We start from the raw sequence: 18260 nt of genomic DNA on the forward strand, positions 1-18260 counted from the left end.
AGGGACCGCGAGGGAAGCAGACGCGCGGGCTGAGGCCGGCGGCCCGGGTGCGAGTCGCCTCGGTGGCCGTGGCTGAGCCCAGGGGATGCTTCGGAGACCCGCGAACTTCGGCTCGAGGGCTGCAGGGCGACCGCTCTGGCGGCTCCTCTCGCTCTGCCCTCGGCCTGGCCTCTTGTGAAAAGAATCGAGAGACCCCTTTCTGGAGCTCTCCCCCCATGACACCCAGAAAACGCGAAACTTCACGAACAAGGCCGCGGCCCAGGACGCAGACGGTGGATGAGCGGGAGGGTCCCGGACGCGGGGGAGCGGGGAGCTGGTTCTTGGGAGAACCTATGTGTTGGACCTTAAACACCCACTTTCCACTCGTTTCCAAGTTGCCTAAGAACTGAACATCCCGGGACGCACTGGAGAAGGCTCAGCTGAGTGACAACGGGGAGTGGGGTTGGAGTTTCTCCCAAGCCCCCGGCCCCGCGGACGCCTTCTTCGGCTCCCGAGTGGGTGGAGACGGTGGTGGCGGCCGCCGAACTCAGCTAAAGGGCGGAGGCCAGAGAAGCCAGCCGCCAAGGGGCGGGAGGGGAGGGGAGGGGAGGCCTGGATCGCCCCGCTAACGCTCCAGTCCGGTTTTTGCCTCCGACTACTGGCTCCTTTCCCCACCCGCGGTCCCTCGCCCCGCCCCGCCCCGCCCCCCACCTTGGGGCAGGTGAGCAGCGGCCAATGGGCGAGCGCCGGGCAGGTGCCCGCTAACTCGCGCTTCTCAGCGCCTCGGCGGAGGCCGAGCTGGGCACTGCTGGAGGACCGGGGGCGGGGGTCGGTCCCCGCTGGACTCGGGAGGGAGGGGGCCGAGCTCAGCCCCCAGGCCGTAGAGGCGGCTCGCAGCGTCGCACGGAGCCCGCGCCAGTGCAGGCGCCCGGAGCTGCCCGCTCGGCGGCAGAGGCCGGCGCGACTCGCTGCGCGCGGTGGCCCGACTCCGCGTTCGCTGGCTCGCCAGCCCCTCGCTACTCCGCGCCCGGCTCACCCGCAGGGGCTGAGCGCGGGCGGGCGGGGGAGGTGAGGGGTACTGGTGTGTGTGCATGTGCCTGGTTGGGTGCACACCCCGCACGGCGGCGGCGCAAGGACGCGGAGCGCTCCCCGGAGCCCCACTGCCTCTCTCGGCTCTGGCGCCCGCGACCATGTTCCAGCCCACGGCCAAGCGCGGCTTTACCATCGAGTCCTTGGTGGCCAAGGACGGCGGCACCGGCGGGGGCAATGGCGGCGGGGGCGCGGGCTCCCATCCCTTGGCGGCGGCCGCTTCGGAGGAGCCGCTCCGGCCCACGGCGCTGAATTACCCTCACCCCGGCGCGGCCGAGGCGGCCTTCGTGAGCGGTTTCCCTGCCGCCGCCGCTGCCGCCGCCGCCGCGGGCGCCAGCCGCTCGCTCTACGGTGGGCCCGAGCTCGTGTTCCCCGAGGCCATGAACCACCCGGCGCTGACCGTGCACCCGGCGCACCAGCTGGGCGCCTCCCCGCTGCAGCCCCCGCACTCCTTCTTCGGCGCCCAGCACCGGGACCCTCTGCACTTCTACCCCTGGGTTCTGCGGAACCGCTTCTTCGGCCACCGCTTCCAGGGTGAGTGCCCACGCTGTGCCCGCCCAGGCGGCCGGCCGGCGCCCGCGCTGAGGTGGCGCGGGGGAGGCTCGGGGGCGCGCGGGGCTGTTCGGAAGTTGTTTCGAGAAGGTTGCGGGTCCTCAGAGGCCGATTCCCAAGCCGAGAAGAGCCGCGCCAGATCCATCACGCTTCTGCCGCTTTGGGTTTCCTCCCAGAGAGCCAGGTTAGGATGTCCAGGCTTTCCTAGTTATGATGCCGACCCGGACGCCAAACCCGGGAGCATCTTTGGAGCCTCTCCCGGTCCTCCCGGCGGCCTGTCTTAATCTCTCCCGGCTGAGCCAGTCCCAGCCCAGGGAGCGCAGCGCCCGCCGCCCTCCCTTCGCCCCGGCCGGATCTGGGACCATACTTCACTCTCACGTCCGTCACCAACTCCCAGGGATCCGCCCTAGCGGGCACGTCCGAGCCGGGCAAAGTCCACCTGCGTGCCCCGGGTCTGTGGGAAGAAGGGGCAGCGGGCAGGGAGGCAAACTGGAGAGTTAATGTTCAGTATGGCGTTCTCCGCTGTCTTGAGATGTTTCTCAACAACCTGTGCGCGACTTCTCCAAATCTCACGCTTCTCTCGGACCCAGGGAGAGGAAGATTTGCAATAGCAAACCAGCTTCCTCTGGGAGCCCACCGGCGGCTGGGGGGCCGACCTCGGTCCTCCCAGGCAGGGGGCGGGGGCAACAAGCTTTTAAGGTAGTCGGGAGTCCGAGCCCCCTGGTCCGCTACGGGCGATGGGTTTGGTAATGAAGATTCCCCCACTGGCCGCACGCGCGCGCGCGCACACACACACACACACACACACACACACACACACGTTTCAACGATCTGACTTTCCCCCAAGGAGAACTGCATTTGTTGGAGTTCGTTTTCTTCCTTGAATTTGTTGGAGTTTGTTTTCCTCCCCCCCTCCTTTTTTTTTTTTTTTTTTTTTTTTTTTTTTTTTAAGAGTAGCTTTAATTTGTGCAGTAATTGCTTTCGTCTCCGGCTTTATTTTTGTTGCTCTACACTGGACCTCAGCCTTGTGAGGTTCCATGACTGAGAGCTAGGTACCCCCGCTTCTAGGGAAACAAATGAAAGGACACAGCTAGAGCCTAGGCTCCTGGAGCTAATCTGAAGGTAAACCCGTCTACACAAAGTAAACTGGATATTTGGTACATAATAGGAGAGAAAATTGAACTCTTGAAGCCTTAGCTATAGCTGCTTGTTTCCCGGGAAGCCGCTGTCCCGGTCCCAGTTTGTCAGGCTGTTTTCTCAGTCCCTTCTGGCTGGTAGACGCTGACCCAACAGATCCCACAAAATAAGGAAATGTAATTACTTGAACAAGAATTTTTGTGGGCACACGTCTGCCCCCCGGGGAATTTCAAAGATTTGTCCAAATTATCCCGGGGGGGGGGGGGGGAAGGCCTACGGTGTCAGGCAATTTGGGCGACGAATCTGTCCATTAAAATCAATGTTTACTGGAAAAATTAAGTTTTGTTCGAAATTGAGCAAACCACCTCGGTCCTCCTTGGGCTTGGTTCCCGGCCTGAGTCTTGAAACCCAGTGCCCGCGGACCGATTTGAGAGTCAGGCTGTCTGTGGACCTTTGCACCCCAGCTGGGTGAAGGGACTGGTGGAGGGTACTGAGGCTCGGACCAAAGGGCAGAGCCCGTCCTAAGCCCGGCGGTGTCCGCTCAGCCTGAGAAGGCCTCTCCCCCGGCGCCCTCGGCTTCTGACCCGCGCCCCATGCCCTCCCCGCCACTTTTCTCGCCTCTGGCCTCGCCCACCCTGGCTCGCGGCGCCTCTCGAGAGATCCGGCTCTGGCTCCGAGCATCCCCAGCCAGACGAGGCCGGATAAACCCTCCGCAAAACCCTGTAGGAAACTGCCGCTGCTCCTTGAGCAATCAGTCGCTGCGGGCACGTTGTCGAGTCGCAAAACGGTCGGATTTTTCGCTCACGAACTGTGTCTGGATGCGGAGATGGAGCCAAGTGTGGTCGCATTTTTAAACTCGAAAATTCGTTCGACACTGAAGGACTTTAGAGCCCTGAGACGTTTTGGTTTCGGGCGGGTCAGCGTCGAAGCAGACCCGTGCGCGCCCCGCGGCCGTGCGCCCTGCGGTCCCAGGGGGACCTCAGAACCGCGGGCCGAGCCGGCCCAGGTCTTCCGGCGCCGCGTTTTCTAGAGAACCGGGTCTCTGCGTTGCTCATTTCAGCCCTGTTTTAATACTAGAAACGAAACCCTACACGAACGAAAAGGAACGGGTCTGCGCTCGGTGCGCTGAGCTTTCTGGCAGCCGGGTCCCGGTGCGCAGGGAAGCAGCTTCTCCGCAGAGCAAGGCGGTGGAAGAGATGCCGGCGCGGGATGGTCAGAACTGGGCTGCGGGATCCTGAAGCGGGGGATGGGGGGGGTGCTTCCGAGGCCTGGAGGGGAGGTGCCGGTGGAGACCAGGTGTTGGCTGCACTTCGGAGTTATTTCCAGGACCTCAGGAACTTTCCAAGCCAGGGAGCAGCTCCGGGAGGGGGCCTTGGGAGACCCAACCCTCTGGGACTGGAGTGGGTAATGGGCCGGTGCTTCAAAGGGCGCCTTTGTTCCGGCAGAAGGAGGGGAAGCGAGGTTATCTCCGCCGCGCAGCCAGCTTCTCCCTCTCGTAGCCCCAGGCCCCTCAGCCGCGCCATCAGGCCTAGAGCCCGTGGCCCGCCCGGGCCTCTGCAGAAGGGACCGCAGCTCCAGCCCTGGGCCCTTCAGATCCCTAGCTGCCACCTCTAGCCGCCTGGTTCTTGCGAGTCTCTATTGCTAGTTGCTAGCCAGTGCCTTGAAGTGGCCCACAGAGAGAGGCTGGAGGAAAATGGGATTCGGTGTCCTTGTCTGAAACTGACAGCCTACTCTCACAGCCCAGAATTACTGGATAAAAACAAGCCACACTGCACCCCAAGCTTGTTCTACCCTTGTGCTCCAGTTAAGGGAAACTGAAGCCTGGTAGGAACTGACACAAACCACAAAATTATAAAACAGCCATCAAGTCACACACTGAGGCCAGTCCTGCTTCCTCTGCTCCATGCTTCCTTTCATACCTCTTCACTTACACCTATAAGATCTCTCTGCTCCCACCTCTTCTGACCAGCCTGGGCCAGTCCAACTGCTGGAGCCAAACCCTGCAAATGCTGGGATGAGCTAGGCTTTCTCTCTTCCTCTCCGTGATCATTTGTCCAGAGAAAACCCCTGTGGGGACTTCACCTGGGCTCACAATTATGTTGTTTTTTGAAGCAACTTATTTTCACACCAACATGAAGTATCTGCTTCCCACCCACCTCTCCCACCTTTCTCTTGCCCACACTTGAGACTTTAATCCATATCATTCCCACCTGGATCAGGCTCCTCCTTTCTCTCCCTCTTACACCTTTCTGTCAGACCACCTCTCTGATCATCTGTCCCCTCCACTACCACAAGTTAAACTTCTCTTCCTTCAGTCAGGCCTGAGAGTCCTGGGCCTGCCCCATCTTGAAGGGCCCAATGGGCAGGGTGTCCCTCCCTCTGTCTTCCTACAATGTAACGCGCCCCCCCCCCCCTTTTTGTAGCGGCGCAGATCCAGCCACTTGAAATGGACAAGGTGGCTGGAAATTACTGACTTCTCCCAGTCAGGGGATTTGGTCTCCCCCCAGGTACTAGCCCCTCATTCCTAGGCAACGCTGTTCTACAGAAAACCCCAACAATAAAGTTTGCCTATGTTGGGTGTCCGAAGCCCAGAGACTTGGAGAAAGTAATGTCAGGCAATTTCCACCAGCAGAGGGACATGAACCTGGAGAGTTTTAGCAACAGTATCTCAGTTATGTTCATTTAAAGACATATTTCAAGAGATGGGAGATCTCAATGGAATAATCTAAACAATTGTTTTAAGAACGAAACAACGGGTCGAATTAAGTCAAACCAGAAGGCCAGTTCTGAAGAAATTCATTGGATCAGTCAATCTTGACAGTTAACTTTGTCAAAACATCCTATCTACGGCTCTGCATTATTGGTGGGTCAGGGGGACTGTTAGGTGCCACTGAATGAGAATCCAGGGGTGATTTCAGGGCATTTTCGAGTCTGCTGGCATGTGCAACCAAGCCAGAGGGGGCCTACTGGGGCTGGGCATGGGGTTGGGGATTCACAGAGACTGGGGCTGTGGGTGAAAGCTTGTTTAGCTTTTGTAGTTCCTGGCCCCACCACCCCAGCCTCATCCAGTCCAATATCATCCCCTCCTCCCGCATGTGGGAGCCGAGTCGCCCTGATGACCAACATTTGCCAAGGGACAGTCACACTCTTTGAAAATCCTGTGTGGTAGATGAGAGAAAAAGACAGTAGGGAGGCTGGAGCATATATTTACACACACCCATGCAGAAACCAATATACCTATATCTATATATATATTAGAGAAAGATGATATCAAGATATTTATAAACATGTTTCTTTAGCATGAGACTATTTGGGGATGAAGCAAAGTCTTTTCCCACCAGAGAGCAGCATTAAGAGTCTCCTGTGGGGAGAGGAGTTTTCCGGAGGGGAAAGGGGAGAGAGGTGGGGAAGGGCAGAAGAAGAGCCCGACCTTAGACCTGCAGGTGCTGTCTGGCCATTGACCTAGCCGCTGGCCTGCCTGTATTTACCACTTGCGGGGTAGAGCCTGGGCATTTTCAAAGGGCTAGTAGCCTGAGCAAGGCTGGGTTAAGCAGGTGTGAGGGAGCGCGCCTCCGGTATTCTCTAGCTCTTGAATCTGTGTTTAGCCTGGGGATGCCTAACAGTTTAGCTGTCTCCCTTATCTCCTGACAGCCCTTTCTCTCCTCTTGGTCCATTTAGAGGGAGATATGATGGGACAAGCAGACAAATAGAGCTAAGGGACTTTACTCATGGCCTTGGCCTCTTGGGTTGCTGCAGGCACGGTGGGTTTGGGCCGAAAGGCGCCTCCCCAGGCCGGGGTCCACCCCCTGGCCTAACGGCAGCGCTCTGTGTCTGCGCGTCTCCTAACCGGGGTAGCTCTGGGAGTTTAGGGGTGTTGGGGAAGAGAGTGGACTTAAGGAGGGAGAGGCAGAGGGAGAGAGGAGAAAAGGGGGGCTCTCCAGGGCGTCTGCGCTCGGGCGGAGGTGCCCGGGCTGCGCTCACCGCGCCCCTTCTCTCTGTCTGTGCTCGCGCGGGGGACCGTCGGCGGCGCGGCGGCAGCGAGCGACGTGCCCCAGGACGGGCTGCTTCTGCACGGCCCCTTCGCCCGCAAGCCCAAGCGGATCCGCACGGCCTTCTCGCCCTCGCAGCTGCTGCGGCTGGAGCGCGCCTTCGAGAAGAACCACTACGTGGTGGGCGCCGAGCGCAAGCAGCTGGCCGGCAGCCTCAGCCTCTCGGAGACGCAGGTAAGAAGCGCCCCGCCGGCGGGCGCCCCGCGCTCCCGCAGGAGCCCCGAGGGAGGTGGGAGCGGGCGGGCGCGGGGAGCGGCCCCAGTCCTTCCCCTGCCTTCCCCCGGGCGCCTCTGCCCGGCTTAGAAAACCACCCCGCAGCGCAGCGCTCCCGCAAAGCCTGTCTTTAGACGCCTGGACCGTCAAAGGTGTTTAAGCCTCGCAGAGGCCGCAGGGTTTTAATCCAGCCCCAAGGACTCACCAGAGGGGGGATCAAACCTTATACCGAGTCTGCTCCCAAAGCCAACAGGAGGGACCGGTTATCTGTCACTCCCGGGCCGCACCGGTGGACACCCGCAAGCCATCCCAGTGCTGTGGTTACTGCTCCCCTTCTCCCGCCACTCTTCTGGGGTGCTCACGGTTTCGTGGGGCGTCCAGGCCTTCCCCGCACTGGCTTTGCTGCCCTTCATGGGCAGAGCTGGCAGAGGCCTCGACTGCCCACCAAGGGATGCGGTAGGGGGGAGAAAGCCGACGTGTCCTCAGGGTAGAAACATCAGAAACAGAGGGGATAAGCTAGGGAGCAGCCAGCCTTGCTTGGGGTCGGAGGGTGGCCCTGATCTCCGCCCAGGCTGGTTGGCAGGGAACCGTGGAAATGGCTCTGGAAATGCGCGGGCATTTCTGAGGAATGGTGGGAAAGTAGATTCTGGGTACTCAGGGGCTGTTTTCAGCCACCTGAAGGGCTGTTGAGTTAGGGAGAGAAAATACTTCGGTGTTGGAGGGAGTTGAACTGGTTGAAATGACAACCACCACGTATTTTTGTAACTGATAATTTTTTAAAAAATTTTTAAAGAAGTAAATGGGAGCCCGGTCGGTGTGGCTCAGCGGCTGAGCATCAACCTATGATCCAGGAGGTCGGGGTTGATTCCCGATCAGGGCCCATCGCTGGGCTGCAGGCTCCATCCCCAGCAAGGGGGCACGCAGGAGGCAGCCAATCAGTGACTCTCATCATTGATGTTTCTCTCTCTCTCCCTTCTTCTCTCTGAAATCAATAAAAATATATATATTTTTAAAAAGTAGATGGGAGTTATAGGGAAGCAGATTTGGGTTTATTGAAAGAAAAGGCTGCCATAAACAAATGCTGCCTGGAAGCACCGCCTAAGCTTTTGGTCTGCCTGAGTACGACTTGCTAGAGGGGCCGGCTCTTGCCCTGGAGGCAGATTTCAGTGTCTGGATGGGCCTCTGAAGACCTTGCTCCCTTTGGTCCTGGTCAGCTCCCAGATTTGCAAATAAGAGAGGTCTGCAAGCTGGCCTAGCATTTCTGCGTCTGCTCCCCTTTCTTGTACCCCTCGCCCCCTATCCTCCACCACCCTCCACCTTAGTCCCAGACCTGGAGAAGGCGCTAGGCTGGGGGCTGCAGGAGCAGCCTGGGTCTCCCGGGTAGCAGTGAGGATAGGAAGGGGATCTAGTGGGAGAGTCCAAACCCTAACTGCGCCCTCAGCTCCCTGCGGCCCACCACCGACCTCACCCACTCATCCTCACGTCCCGTTTTGGTATCTACTAACGTCCTATCTGTCTGATGCCCCATTTATTCAATGCATCGCTCTGTCTCTGCTGAGAGACCTGCGTTTTTTCAGATTTGCTATCTGGGCTGTTCTAACCACAGAGATAAAGCATACAAAACAACAGAGTTAATTCTAAAAACATTTTAAAGAAAGATATGTTTAAAAAAACCCCACGTTGATAAAATAATACCCCTTTTCCCTTCTGGCAAACAGCATTTTAAATTTGTCTAAAACAAGGTGCCAATTTAAGAATGGTGTTTACAGTTAACTTCATTTAAAAAGTACTAGTTATTAAATTTTAATTGCAGGAGTGTAAGAAAACAAAAGGGCTTATAATTCCACCACCCACAGATTAACACTTGTTGAAATAACGTTATTGTTGTAAACTTTCAATTTTTTAGCTCAGTGAGAGCATTTTTAACGAACTTTCTTTAACTGAATCTAGCTTTCTTTAACTGAATCTGCCTGTCAGTATTTGCTCCTAACAATGCCAGTTAGTAAACGTGATTGTTTCTTTCATTTTTATTGTAAGATGGTTTAAACTTATATTTAAAACAAACATTTTAAACAGCTTCACTATCAAAACTCATGTCTGATCTCATTCCATCTGTATAGGTGAGCTGGTTTTAGCATATTATAGAACAAAAAATAATAATAAAACTATAGGAGGTTTGCACCTGAGAAACCTGCTCATCTATATTCTTGTAGGGAGAGGCTTTCTTTCCAGGTGAGGACTCTGAGGTGGAGAGCGGGCAGAGCTCCCCAGGCAGGCGGATGGGATTTCACTATCTGCCTTCCTGCTAACTGACTTTGTCACCTTTGGGCGAGGTACTCAACCTCCCTGAGATCTGGTTTGCACACCCAGAAAATAGGTTGTTTGAAGATTAAAGGCACTTAATATTCACTCAAGTAATATTAATTCTCATCCCCAGCCCTTCCCTTTATTTAAAGTAATGTGTCAAGTGAATATTATTTATTAAGATTCAAATCTAGGCTGCCTGACTCAGTCCAGTGTTCTTTCTGCTATGTCCAGTCTCCTTTATCATCAAAGCTGTTTTTCTGTCTCTCTTCTAACTTATCACTTGGACCTAGGTTATATCATGAACTAATTACGTATTCATTTTTTAGTATTTACCAGGCAAGCTTACCTATCATTTCCAATTATCAGCTATTTGTCAAGCATCATTTGCTCCCATCAGCCCCCTGCCATTTGTTTCTACTGTCAATATCTATATTTGTCTCTCGGAGCTCTCTAATCTGTCCCTCACAGATAGCTGTTTTATATCTAGCCATTACTTATGTCTGCTCTCATTGAACTGCCTCCCAAAGCTGATTAATTTGTATTTTGTCTTTTCTATTAATTATGATATTCTTCCTAACAATTACTCCTATTTACCCAACTGTTGGTTATCTCTCTATAATCTGTTTTATCTACTGTATATCCACCATCCACGTCAAATTTTCCATCTCTATAGATCTATTTAGCGACTGACAGATAGTACATTCCTACATCTGCTAATGGTTATCTATCATCTTTCTGGGCCTCAGTTGCTGTATCTGTAAGACTGAATGAAATTAACTCCAGGGTTCTTTCCAGCCCTAAGTTTCTGCTCATCTATATTCTACTTCTCTGTTTCTGTATAATCCCTCCTCTAAGTTCTCAGAGCTCACAGTATACCTCCAACATCAAAATATGCACAGGACTTTGTTGTTTAATTATCTGCCATGTCCAAATATCAGTCTGTAGGCAGGCTGTATCTATTTCACAAAGAAATCTTAAAATACAGATTCCTAGGCTCCATTCAGGAGATTCTCAGGAATTTCAGGATGGGACCCAGGAAAAGTTTTTAAACCCACTCTCTGAGTGATTCTGATGAACAGCTGGACTGAGCATCTCAGCTCTGGGAGGCAGAGGCCAAGCTTTCCTATTTCTTGCTGTACCCCAGGCCCCAGCTCAGTGACCAGCAAAGAGTAAATGCTCCATAAACATGTAATGAATGGACAAACTTCTGTTGATTGTACACATATCCATATGTTAATTTGGTCAGTTCTTTCCCTCGCTCCCTGCTGTCACTGCTCCCTGTCCCTCTGTTTTCTATCTTTCCTTTGCACTCTCTACTAGATTGTTGATCTAGACCAAGGGTGGGGGATGTTCAGCCCTTGGGCTGAAGTAATTTGGTCTGGCCCTGCCAAGGCAACCGCAGGCAGGACTCTAAATTTAATATATCTCGGAGCTTTTTTCATAGTTAATTTTTAAGTTGATAATTTTGTATGGCCCACAAATGTTACAAATATCCAAATGGCCCTTGGCAGAAAAAAGGTTCCCCACCCCTGATCTAGACAATCTAGTTTTATCTGTGGATAAAGCTTCTGGGAAGGTTAGGCAAATCAGTGAGTGGATCTTACTCCAGAGCTCAGGGGTCTTTATACACCCAAAGCTTTAGCATGGAGTGTGGGGAGGTGGGCACCCTGAGCTTCTTTGTTGGGGCAGGGCTGTCTGTGTGCTTGAGAGTAGGGTATTTGTGCTGGGATGATGGTGGGTTTTTCCAGGAGGTGGAGGGAGGGGCCCCAGGCTCTTCTTCCTTCTGGCTCTAATCACTTGCTCCTCACTGCTGCGGTGCAGCCCTGGAGACGCCATAAACTTATAATGAATCAATGGACAAACTTCTCTTGATTGTACACACATCCATATGTTGCCCATCTAAGTTCAGTCCTAGTCACTAGGTCAGATCAGAGCCATGAGTGCAAGTGAGTGAGTGAGTGAGTGTGTGTGTGTGTGCATATGTGTAATGGGTGTGTGGTAACATTGTGTGCCACAATATAGGGCACATATAGGCTTAGTGTTATTGATGCCCAAGCCAGGTGATAACATGTGTGTGAGGGGGCACATTAGTTTTAGGGGGAGTGTGAGAAAGCATTTGTTTGCTCCAGGCTGATAGATTGGTCAATGTTTCCAGCTGCCCCTCCTGCTCTGAATAGTTCAGCAGGTGTTCCTTTACCTTCCCTGGCTTTAAGTTTAGCTGAGCTGTGAGGGGGAAATGTGCAGAAATGTGGTCCTTGGCCTTGGAGATTCCTCATTTAGTGGTGGGACCTAAAAACAAAGTGTACACGCTTGTGGGACATGCACAGGATGAGCACCTGAGTCCCCTTGAAGTCACGGTGTGGGCTGAGAGAGGTCAGGGAGACCCACCTGAGAGTGAGGGCAAGCATCCAGGATAGTCTGAGAGAGGAGATAAGAAGGCTTAGGAAAGCTAGGGCTATGGTTGATGGGGGGTCATAGGTGACCTCAGCTGCATGGGATGAGAGCTGATCTTAACATGGCGTTGGACTTGACCTTGAGAGTGGGAGAAGCTCACATGATCAAATGATAGGAAACGGATCCCTGATTCTGTGCATGTCCCTCAAAGTGAGAGGGCAGGGAGGAGAGCAGGCTGAGGGGTGGCTTGTGTCTCCAAGCCTCTATCTAGTCTGAGGACTTTCTCTGTGTTTGAGATGACAGAATAGGAGGACACAGGCTTAAATTAAAGCAGAAGATAGAACAGTAGGACATACGGAGGAACTTTCTGAATCAGAGTTACAAAACTCAATACCCCTTACTAGGCATATTTGAACTCCTTGAGGAGAGGTCAGGTATTCACCTGAAGGTATGCAGGGGCCAGGAACCTCAGGCACTTCCGTTTGGGATGAGCTAAGGCTGGGGAGTGGTGGAAAAGAAGGGATCCAGACCTGATTCATTCAAACAGCAGATTATTTAAAAGTTAAGTCTGAAATATTGGCTGGAGCTGTGGTTTGCTTGTTTGGTAGTCCATTTGTCCATTCATGCACTCATTAATACATGCATGCCTTTATTCATTAATGTATAATCGATTGATCCACTGATGCATTGATTGATCAATTGACTCATTGATTCCTGCATTCATCCACAGAAGCTTCACCATCTTCATCCTGCCTGACTCAAGCTGACCCTTGTTCCCTCCAACAACGAGTCCCCCTCCCCGAGCTTCCCCCTACAAGTGGTTGTTAATACACTCCAGAACATGGAGAATTAAGCATTGACCATCTTGTAGAAGTGTCCACTGAACTAAGCCAAAAGAGAACCCCATCTCTTCAGCAATTAGCACTTTCCAAACCCCTTTTTTGATTAGACCTCAGTCCCTCTGCCGTCTGGCCCAGAGCAAAGGGCTGGGTCACCTCATCTCTCTCTCCACCTGTCTGAACAGACCTGGAACGTGTTCACTAGGACTTCAAAGTGGACTAACTCATTGCTTTGGTTCTTCAGGTTCCCATAGTCCAGGGAGGAGATAGGTTTGAGCAAATAAATTAGTGCACTGCTGGGGTCACTGTTACTGAGAGAGGGAAAAGTGCTAAGGAAGTACAGATGGGTGATAGGACTGGTCCAGTCTCAGAACATCTGAGCAGGGTCTTGAAGGCTGAGATTATTTCAGGTGGGATAACTTGGGTAAAAGCAGGGACTCCTGGAAGGGTCTGGCTTATCTAAAAAACTGAGAGATGTTCAATGAGGTAGGGACTTGGGAGACCATGAGGAACCTCTCCCCAAACCCCAAGGGGTCAGAGAGGGTGAGGGCTTCCTCCAGCCAACATCCCAGCTATGCCTTTGGGGCTTAGAGAGAGGTGTGTGGGTGTTGAGGGTGTGGGGGATAGGCACTGCCTCCTAAGGCTGGTAGCCACACTAGGTGACCTGGTTCCTTTCTAGGTCCTCTGTCCTCCAGGGAAGGGGCTCTGGGGTGAGGCTGGGTTGGAGAGATCATGGGAGTCACTCTTATTTCCTACTACAGTCAGGGCTCAGTTCCTTTTCCAGTAAAAATTAACTATTAACTGTTATCAGTAATACATTAAAGAAAATTCAGAAAAGTGGAAAGAAAGAAAAGTTACCCATCCCTTGGGTATATTTCCTTCTAGTCCCGCCCCCCCATGCATAGATCTTGTTTTTCCACGGTTGTGATCACACTGTGCCCAAACTGTGCATCCTGCCTTTTTCACTAATATTACTAAGTCATAAGCATCCCCCTGTTAGCTCAGTCTTTGTAAACAGCATCTGGACACTCAGCCCAAGGCTGTTCTCCAGAAGATAGCCAGGCTGCCTGGGGAGAGGGTTTATGGCCCTGTTTCTAGACAGCTGCCTCCTTGACTCTGGTTGTTTTCATGGAGAAAATATTCAGAATCAACGTTCATTTGGGTGTGCCAGGAAGCTGCCCTATGCCTGAAGTTCCACCACTGAAGCCTTCCTTCTTGGGGCCAGTGATTCTAGGCAAGGGTAGCAGGATGGGTCCATCCCACTATAGGCATGTCCCCTTCCTGGAAGGGGACATGGGAGTGTGGGAGGAGAAGGTGCAGAAAGGGGCCCTCTGTCCCTGGTGCTGCCCAGGGCTGCCCTGGATCGCCCCATTGTCAGGCTGGCCATGCCTAACCCTCGGCCAGCCCCTTGGGCTCTTAGGAATGCCACCCCAGTCCGGCATCCTGACATGCCTCATGTACACGCCTTACATAGGAGGCACGTCAATCTCACCCACCTATTAGATGGCAGTCACAAAAGGCTCCAGGATGGGTGGGTGGTGGGGGGCATGGGCCAGGCTGGCTGCCAAATGGTTATGTTGAGAGCTCTTCAGGGCCCAACTAGCCCTGTGCCCAAGGAAAGGTGGGCATGGAATCCAGAAGCCCTGTGCCTAGAGCATCTGTCATCCTCCCTGTCTCCCTGAGGTGAGACACTCAGGGAGAGGTTTGAGCCCTGCCCTGGAAATGAGGGAAGAAGGCCCTCTCCTCATTTTATTTATTGCCTGAAACCAGGCCCCTCATCTCTTCCTGTCCCTGGTTGGCTGCTCTGTGTAGCACTGAACACTGGTTGTCCCCACCCCCGTCCTAGTGCTCTAAAATCAAGGGCAGGGCAGATGGTGCTGTGGAAACCCTGGGGGGGGGGGCAGTTAGGGGAAGCCCTGGGTTAGGTGGGATCCGTGGAAGGGACAGAGGGGAGTGCCGGGGAATTGTGAAGGTGGAGCATCCTGGGCAGGAAACTGCTCCCTAGGCCTGGATGCTAGGCCTGCTTTTGGCTGCCGTTGCCTGGCTTTATGGCAAAGGCCTGTGACTTTCACCCATCCTCAGGGGCTGGACTGGATAGTCTTTCTGAGGACTGCCCTCGGCCCTGCCCAGGATTCAAGGATCTCCCCTCAGCAGTCACTGCTACTGCCGAAACCAAGGTGCTCGACATCATCCCACACACACGACTTACCACTCACCATCCACATGGGCACCATGGATTGCCTTAGCTGCGGCTGGCACTACCTACTTTCAAATGTGCTGTCATTTCCAGGAAAGCATCCACGACTTGTAACCCTGCCCACTCTGTCACCTCCCCCAGAGACCCTCTGGAGCAAAAGCCTAGGAGGTGCCTTGGAGCCACAAGGACCAAGGAAAGCATTTCTCTTGTAGGTGAGGGATTTAAGCCCAGAGAGGGGAAGGAACTCAGCAGAGGATCAGCACCCAGGCTCCTGGTCTGGCCTGGCTCTGCAAGGCCTGGCTCTGCAAGGCCAAGTGAAAACTGCATGGTCAGGAGGAGCTGACAGACGGAGAGCTCGGTGGCTTCATATGTTCCCTCATTTATGTTCCCACCAACCCTGTGGAGGAGTGATTAGTATCTCCTCCCTAGAAACTGGTAGAGACCCAGGTCTGCCAGGCTTCAGAGCCTGGGCCTCCACTGTGTGCTGTGGCTACGGGATGTGTGGCAGCTCCATGACCCCTCCCTTCCCCCTGTTGAGAGGGACAGGAAAACTGCCCCTTTCTGTCCCATTGTGTCCTCTCCAGGTCTGAAGGCCTCCAAACCCAAGGTGGCAGCTGGCCAGAGGAAAGAACTCTGGCCTTGGTTTCCCCATTTGGCTCCCAGCTTAGCCCAAGTGCTGCTCTGGGGCCTCCTGGGTGTTTCTCACCTGTGCCCCTCCCTCCCTGGCCCAGGTGAAGGTGTGGTTCCAGAACCGCAGGACAAAGTACAAGCGGCAGAAGCTGGAGGAGGAGGGGCCCGAGTCTGAGCAGAAGAAGAAGGGCTCCCACCACATCAACCGGTGGCGCATTGCCACCAAGCAGGCCAACGGGGAGGACATCGATGTCACCTCCAATGACTAGAGTGGGCAGCCACGAGCCCATGATGGCAGAGTACTGCTCACTGCTGGCCAGGCCCCCCGGTGGGCCCAGCTGGACTCTGGCCACTCCCCAGCCGGGCTGTGGGGAAGCCTCAAGTCACAGCCCCATAGGGCTTGGAGCCTGGGGCTACCACCGACAGAAGGACAAGAAATGGGCTGGCTGAGGCCTGGGACTGCTGGACCTTCTCCTCGGAGAGCCTGCCTGCCTGCCTGGGCAGGCTGACAGCCACTGCTGCCTCCCAGCCATTCTCCATTTCTCTTTTCTTTTTGTTTTGATGCATTTCTGTTTTAATTTATTTTCCAGGCACCCACTGTAGTTCTTAGTGACCCCTTGTGTTTCCCTTCCCTATGGGAACAATAAAAGTCTCTCTCTTAATGATGCGGGCATCCAGCTCCAACCCTAGAGCCCGTGAGCCTGGGGTGGTGGATTCGGGTTCTGGGCCAGTGGGGACTGGCAGAGCACACTTGTTCAGGACCTGAGAGCCTGGGGTGAGGCCTTGGAGACTCAACTTAACTCTTTTCCTTTGTTGGTCATTGACCTGGTCTCTAGCTCCAACTCCACAACAAGAGAAACTGAGGCTAGACATAGGAAGAGAGTAATATGAGGGAGGCTATGATCAGATCTGTCCAAACGTGTTGAACAATGAGACTCAGGCCCACGTGGGTCGGGGAGAGAAAGCGTGCATACTTCCCCATGCTTAGAGACCCTGGTGGTTTCTCCAGTTGAGAAACCAGAGGAAAAGGGAAGCATTGGGTCCTGGGTGGAGGAGGCACCCTTCATAGAGGCTGACAGTCCCAGCCCCAAGAACTGGCCTGACCAGGATGGTCACCTGTCCCTGGAGAACCTCTCTGTGCAAATTAAAGCTTCAGAGACAGGGCTTGAGTATGAACCTGCAACCAGTGCCCAAGGACTCAGGGCCTCCCAGCCTGGGAAAGAGCTCCGAAGCAGGGCACACCGAGCTCTTTAGTTCACCTGCCCTTCAGTTTGTCTACTTGTCTTTCCTGCTTTTCACACACCAAGGTTTCCTTCATCCTAAAAAAGTAAAAACAGTGTTCCTAACAACCTTTCCCTTATGACATCCAGACCTGTCTCTACTTCTTCACCTCCCAAGTGGCCCCCAGCCCTGTGCTGATGCTGATGACAGTGCTACTGCCACCCCCTGTGGCCAAACTCAACTGCCTCTCATCTGGCTTCATCTGCACCCCAATCTTCTGGCCATTCCCCCCTGACTCCCCCACCCCTCCCTGCCTTCATCTAGGTATCTTTGACACCTTCTTTTGCAGCTCCAAGTCCTTCCCAGTCTTGTCCTTGCCTGGTCACCTCTGTTCACCCCAGGGTCAGTCCTTGTGCCCCTTAACCTGGGGCTTTGCATTCACTGCCAGGACTTGGCTCCCTGGTCCATACCTCCAGCCAACCTGCACTGAACTATGGACCCACTGAGCCAGCCACCAGCCGTTTGCTGTACACCATGCCCCTCAGCACCTCAAGCCCAATGCATCTCTTCACCCTTTGTGCAGGATTGCCCACCTTGGCAAACGGCCAAGGTTTTATCTACCTCGGGAAACAGCATACAGGGCTCCTGGGGGGGAGGGGGTTGCAGGGTAGGAGAGGATTGGTAGGTATAATACGGTTTGTGTGGCTGTCAAGGATGAGACCCACTCCGTGCTACAGCTAGGGTTCTCTTCCTCAAGTCCAAATAGGACCTTGTCTTCCCCTTCCTAAGCCCCCCACTTTTCCTTCACTTCTTCCCCACCTATGGCCTCTCCTACCTTGCTCCTGGTACCCTCTGCTTCAGTGTCACTCATGTCATCCCTGTCCCTCAGTGAGCCATGGGTTATGCCTGGGCCGTGCCTTTACTTACGCTGTTCTTGGTCCCTGGAATGTCCTGGGGGTTTGATCAATGTTGAAGTCATTGGAAAGCTGTCAGAGGCCCAGCCTTGTTGCCTGGGGCACAGCTAGGGATCCAAACACAGAAGGTCCTGCAGCATTTCACTTGGGGCTAGAAACCAAAGGAGTTTGTCCCATCCCAACGCCCCTCCCCACCATCAGTCAGGAAAATGCACATCCTGAATAAATCCCACTTAAACCTTAGGTGGACTCTTCCACTGTCAGGCAGGTGGGATGACCTCTGGGAAGCCTGTGTGCACAGGTTGGGTGACGGTAAGAAGAGGAGGCATCCTTTTGGCACGAGTAGGGGGCAGAAGAATGGGTGAGCGGTTCCTCTCAAGATTCTCTCTGACTTGGTGGGGGAAGGGTGCAAAAAGATCAGAGCAGAGCACCCCCTGTCATCCAGATAAAGAGCTGGAAAGGGCCCAAGGAAACCTGCCAGTCTTCCTAGGCCAGTCCCGCTGAGGGCGGGGAGGGAGTCCCCGAGCACTCTCATCCGTCCCCCGTGTTGTGCCTCTCCCTGCAGACGGTAAATATTGGTGTTGTGACTTCATTAATAAAGGCTTCTGTGAGCCTGAAAAACATGGAATCAGGATGAACTATTTTCTGAGCTGTGGGCTTGCCAGGTTTGCTAATTTGGGAGTTTTTGGGCCCTCTCCAGGGAACAAACCAAAGTCTCTCTCAAAGATACACAGATGCA

At 54.1% G+C, this 18260-nt stretch overlaps 1 protein-coding gene across 3 annotated transcripts; it reads left to right on the top strand.

The window, feature by feature from the left end:
* The first annotated feature begins 1070 nt into the window (after positions 1-1070).
* On the top strand, positions 1071-16051 carry EMX1 (empty spiracles homeobox 1). 3 transcript variants are annotated; one of them, XM_087823851.1, is made up of 4 exons: positions 1071-1602; positions 6309-6311; positions 6796-6980; positions 15488-16051. In XM_087823851.1, the coding sequence occupies exons 1-4, from the start codon at positions 1071-1073 to the stop codon at positions 15653-15655; spliced, it is 888 nt and encodes a 295-aa protein (XP_087679977.1). In that variant the 3' UTR covers positions 15656-16051. The 3 variants fall into 3 exon arrangements, with proteins under 3 accessions (XP_087679977.1, XP_087679978.1, XP_087679979.1); XM_087823852.1 differs by lacking the exon at positions 6309-6311; XM_087823853.1 differs by lacking the exon at positions 6309-6311 and having other exon boundaries at positions 1170-1606; positions 6800-6980.
* The last annotated feature ends 2209 nt before the right edge of the window (positions 16052-18260 follow it).

This window comes from Miniopterus natalensis, chromosome 13 (assembly GCF_054644295.1).
Source record: "Miniopterus natalensis isolate mMinNat1 chromosome 13, mMinNat1.hap1, whole genome shotgun sequence".
NCBI classification, from domain to species: domain Eukaryota; kingdom Metazoa; phylum Chordata; class Mammalia; order Chiroptera; family Miniopteridae; genus Miniopterus; species Miniopterus natalensis.

Coding starts and splice junctions, on each gene's coding strand:
- EMX1 (XM_087823851.1), top strand. CDS start 1,071: ATGTGCCTGGTTGGGTGCACACCCCGCACGGCGGCGGCGCAAGGACGC. Junction 6,981..15,487: donor TCAGCCTCTCGGAGACGCAG/GTAAGAAGCGCC, acceptor TCCCTGGCCCAG/GTGAAGGTGTGGTTCCAGAA.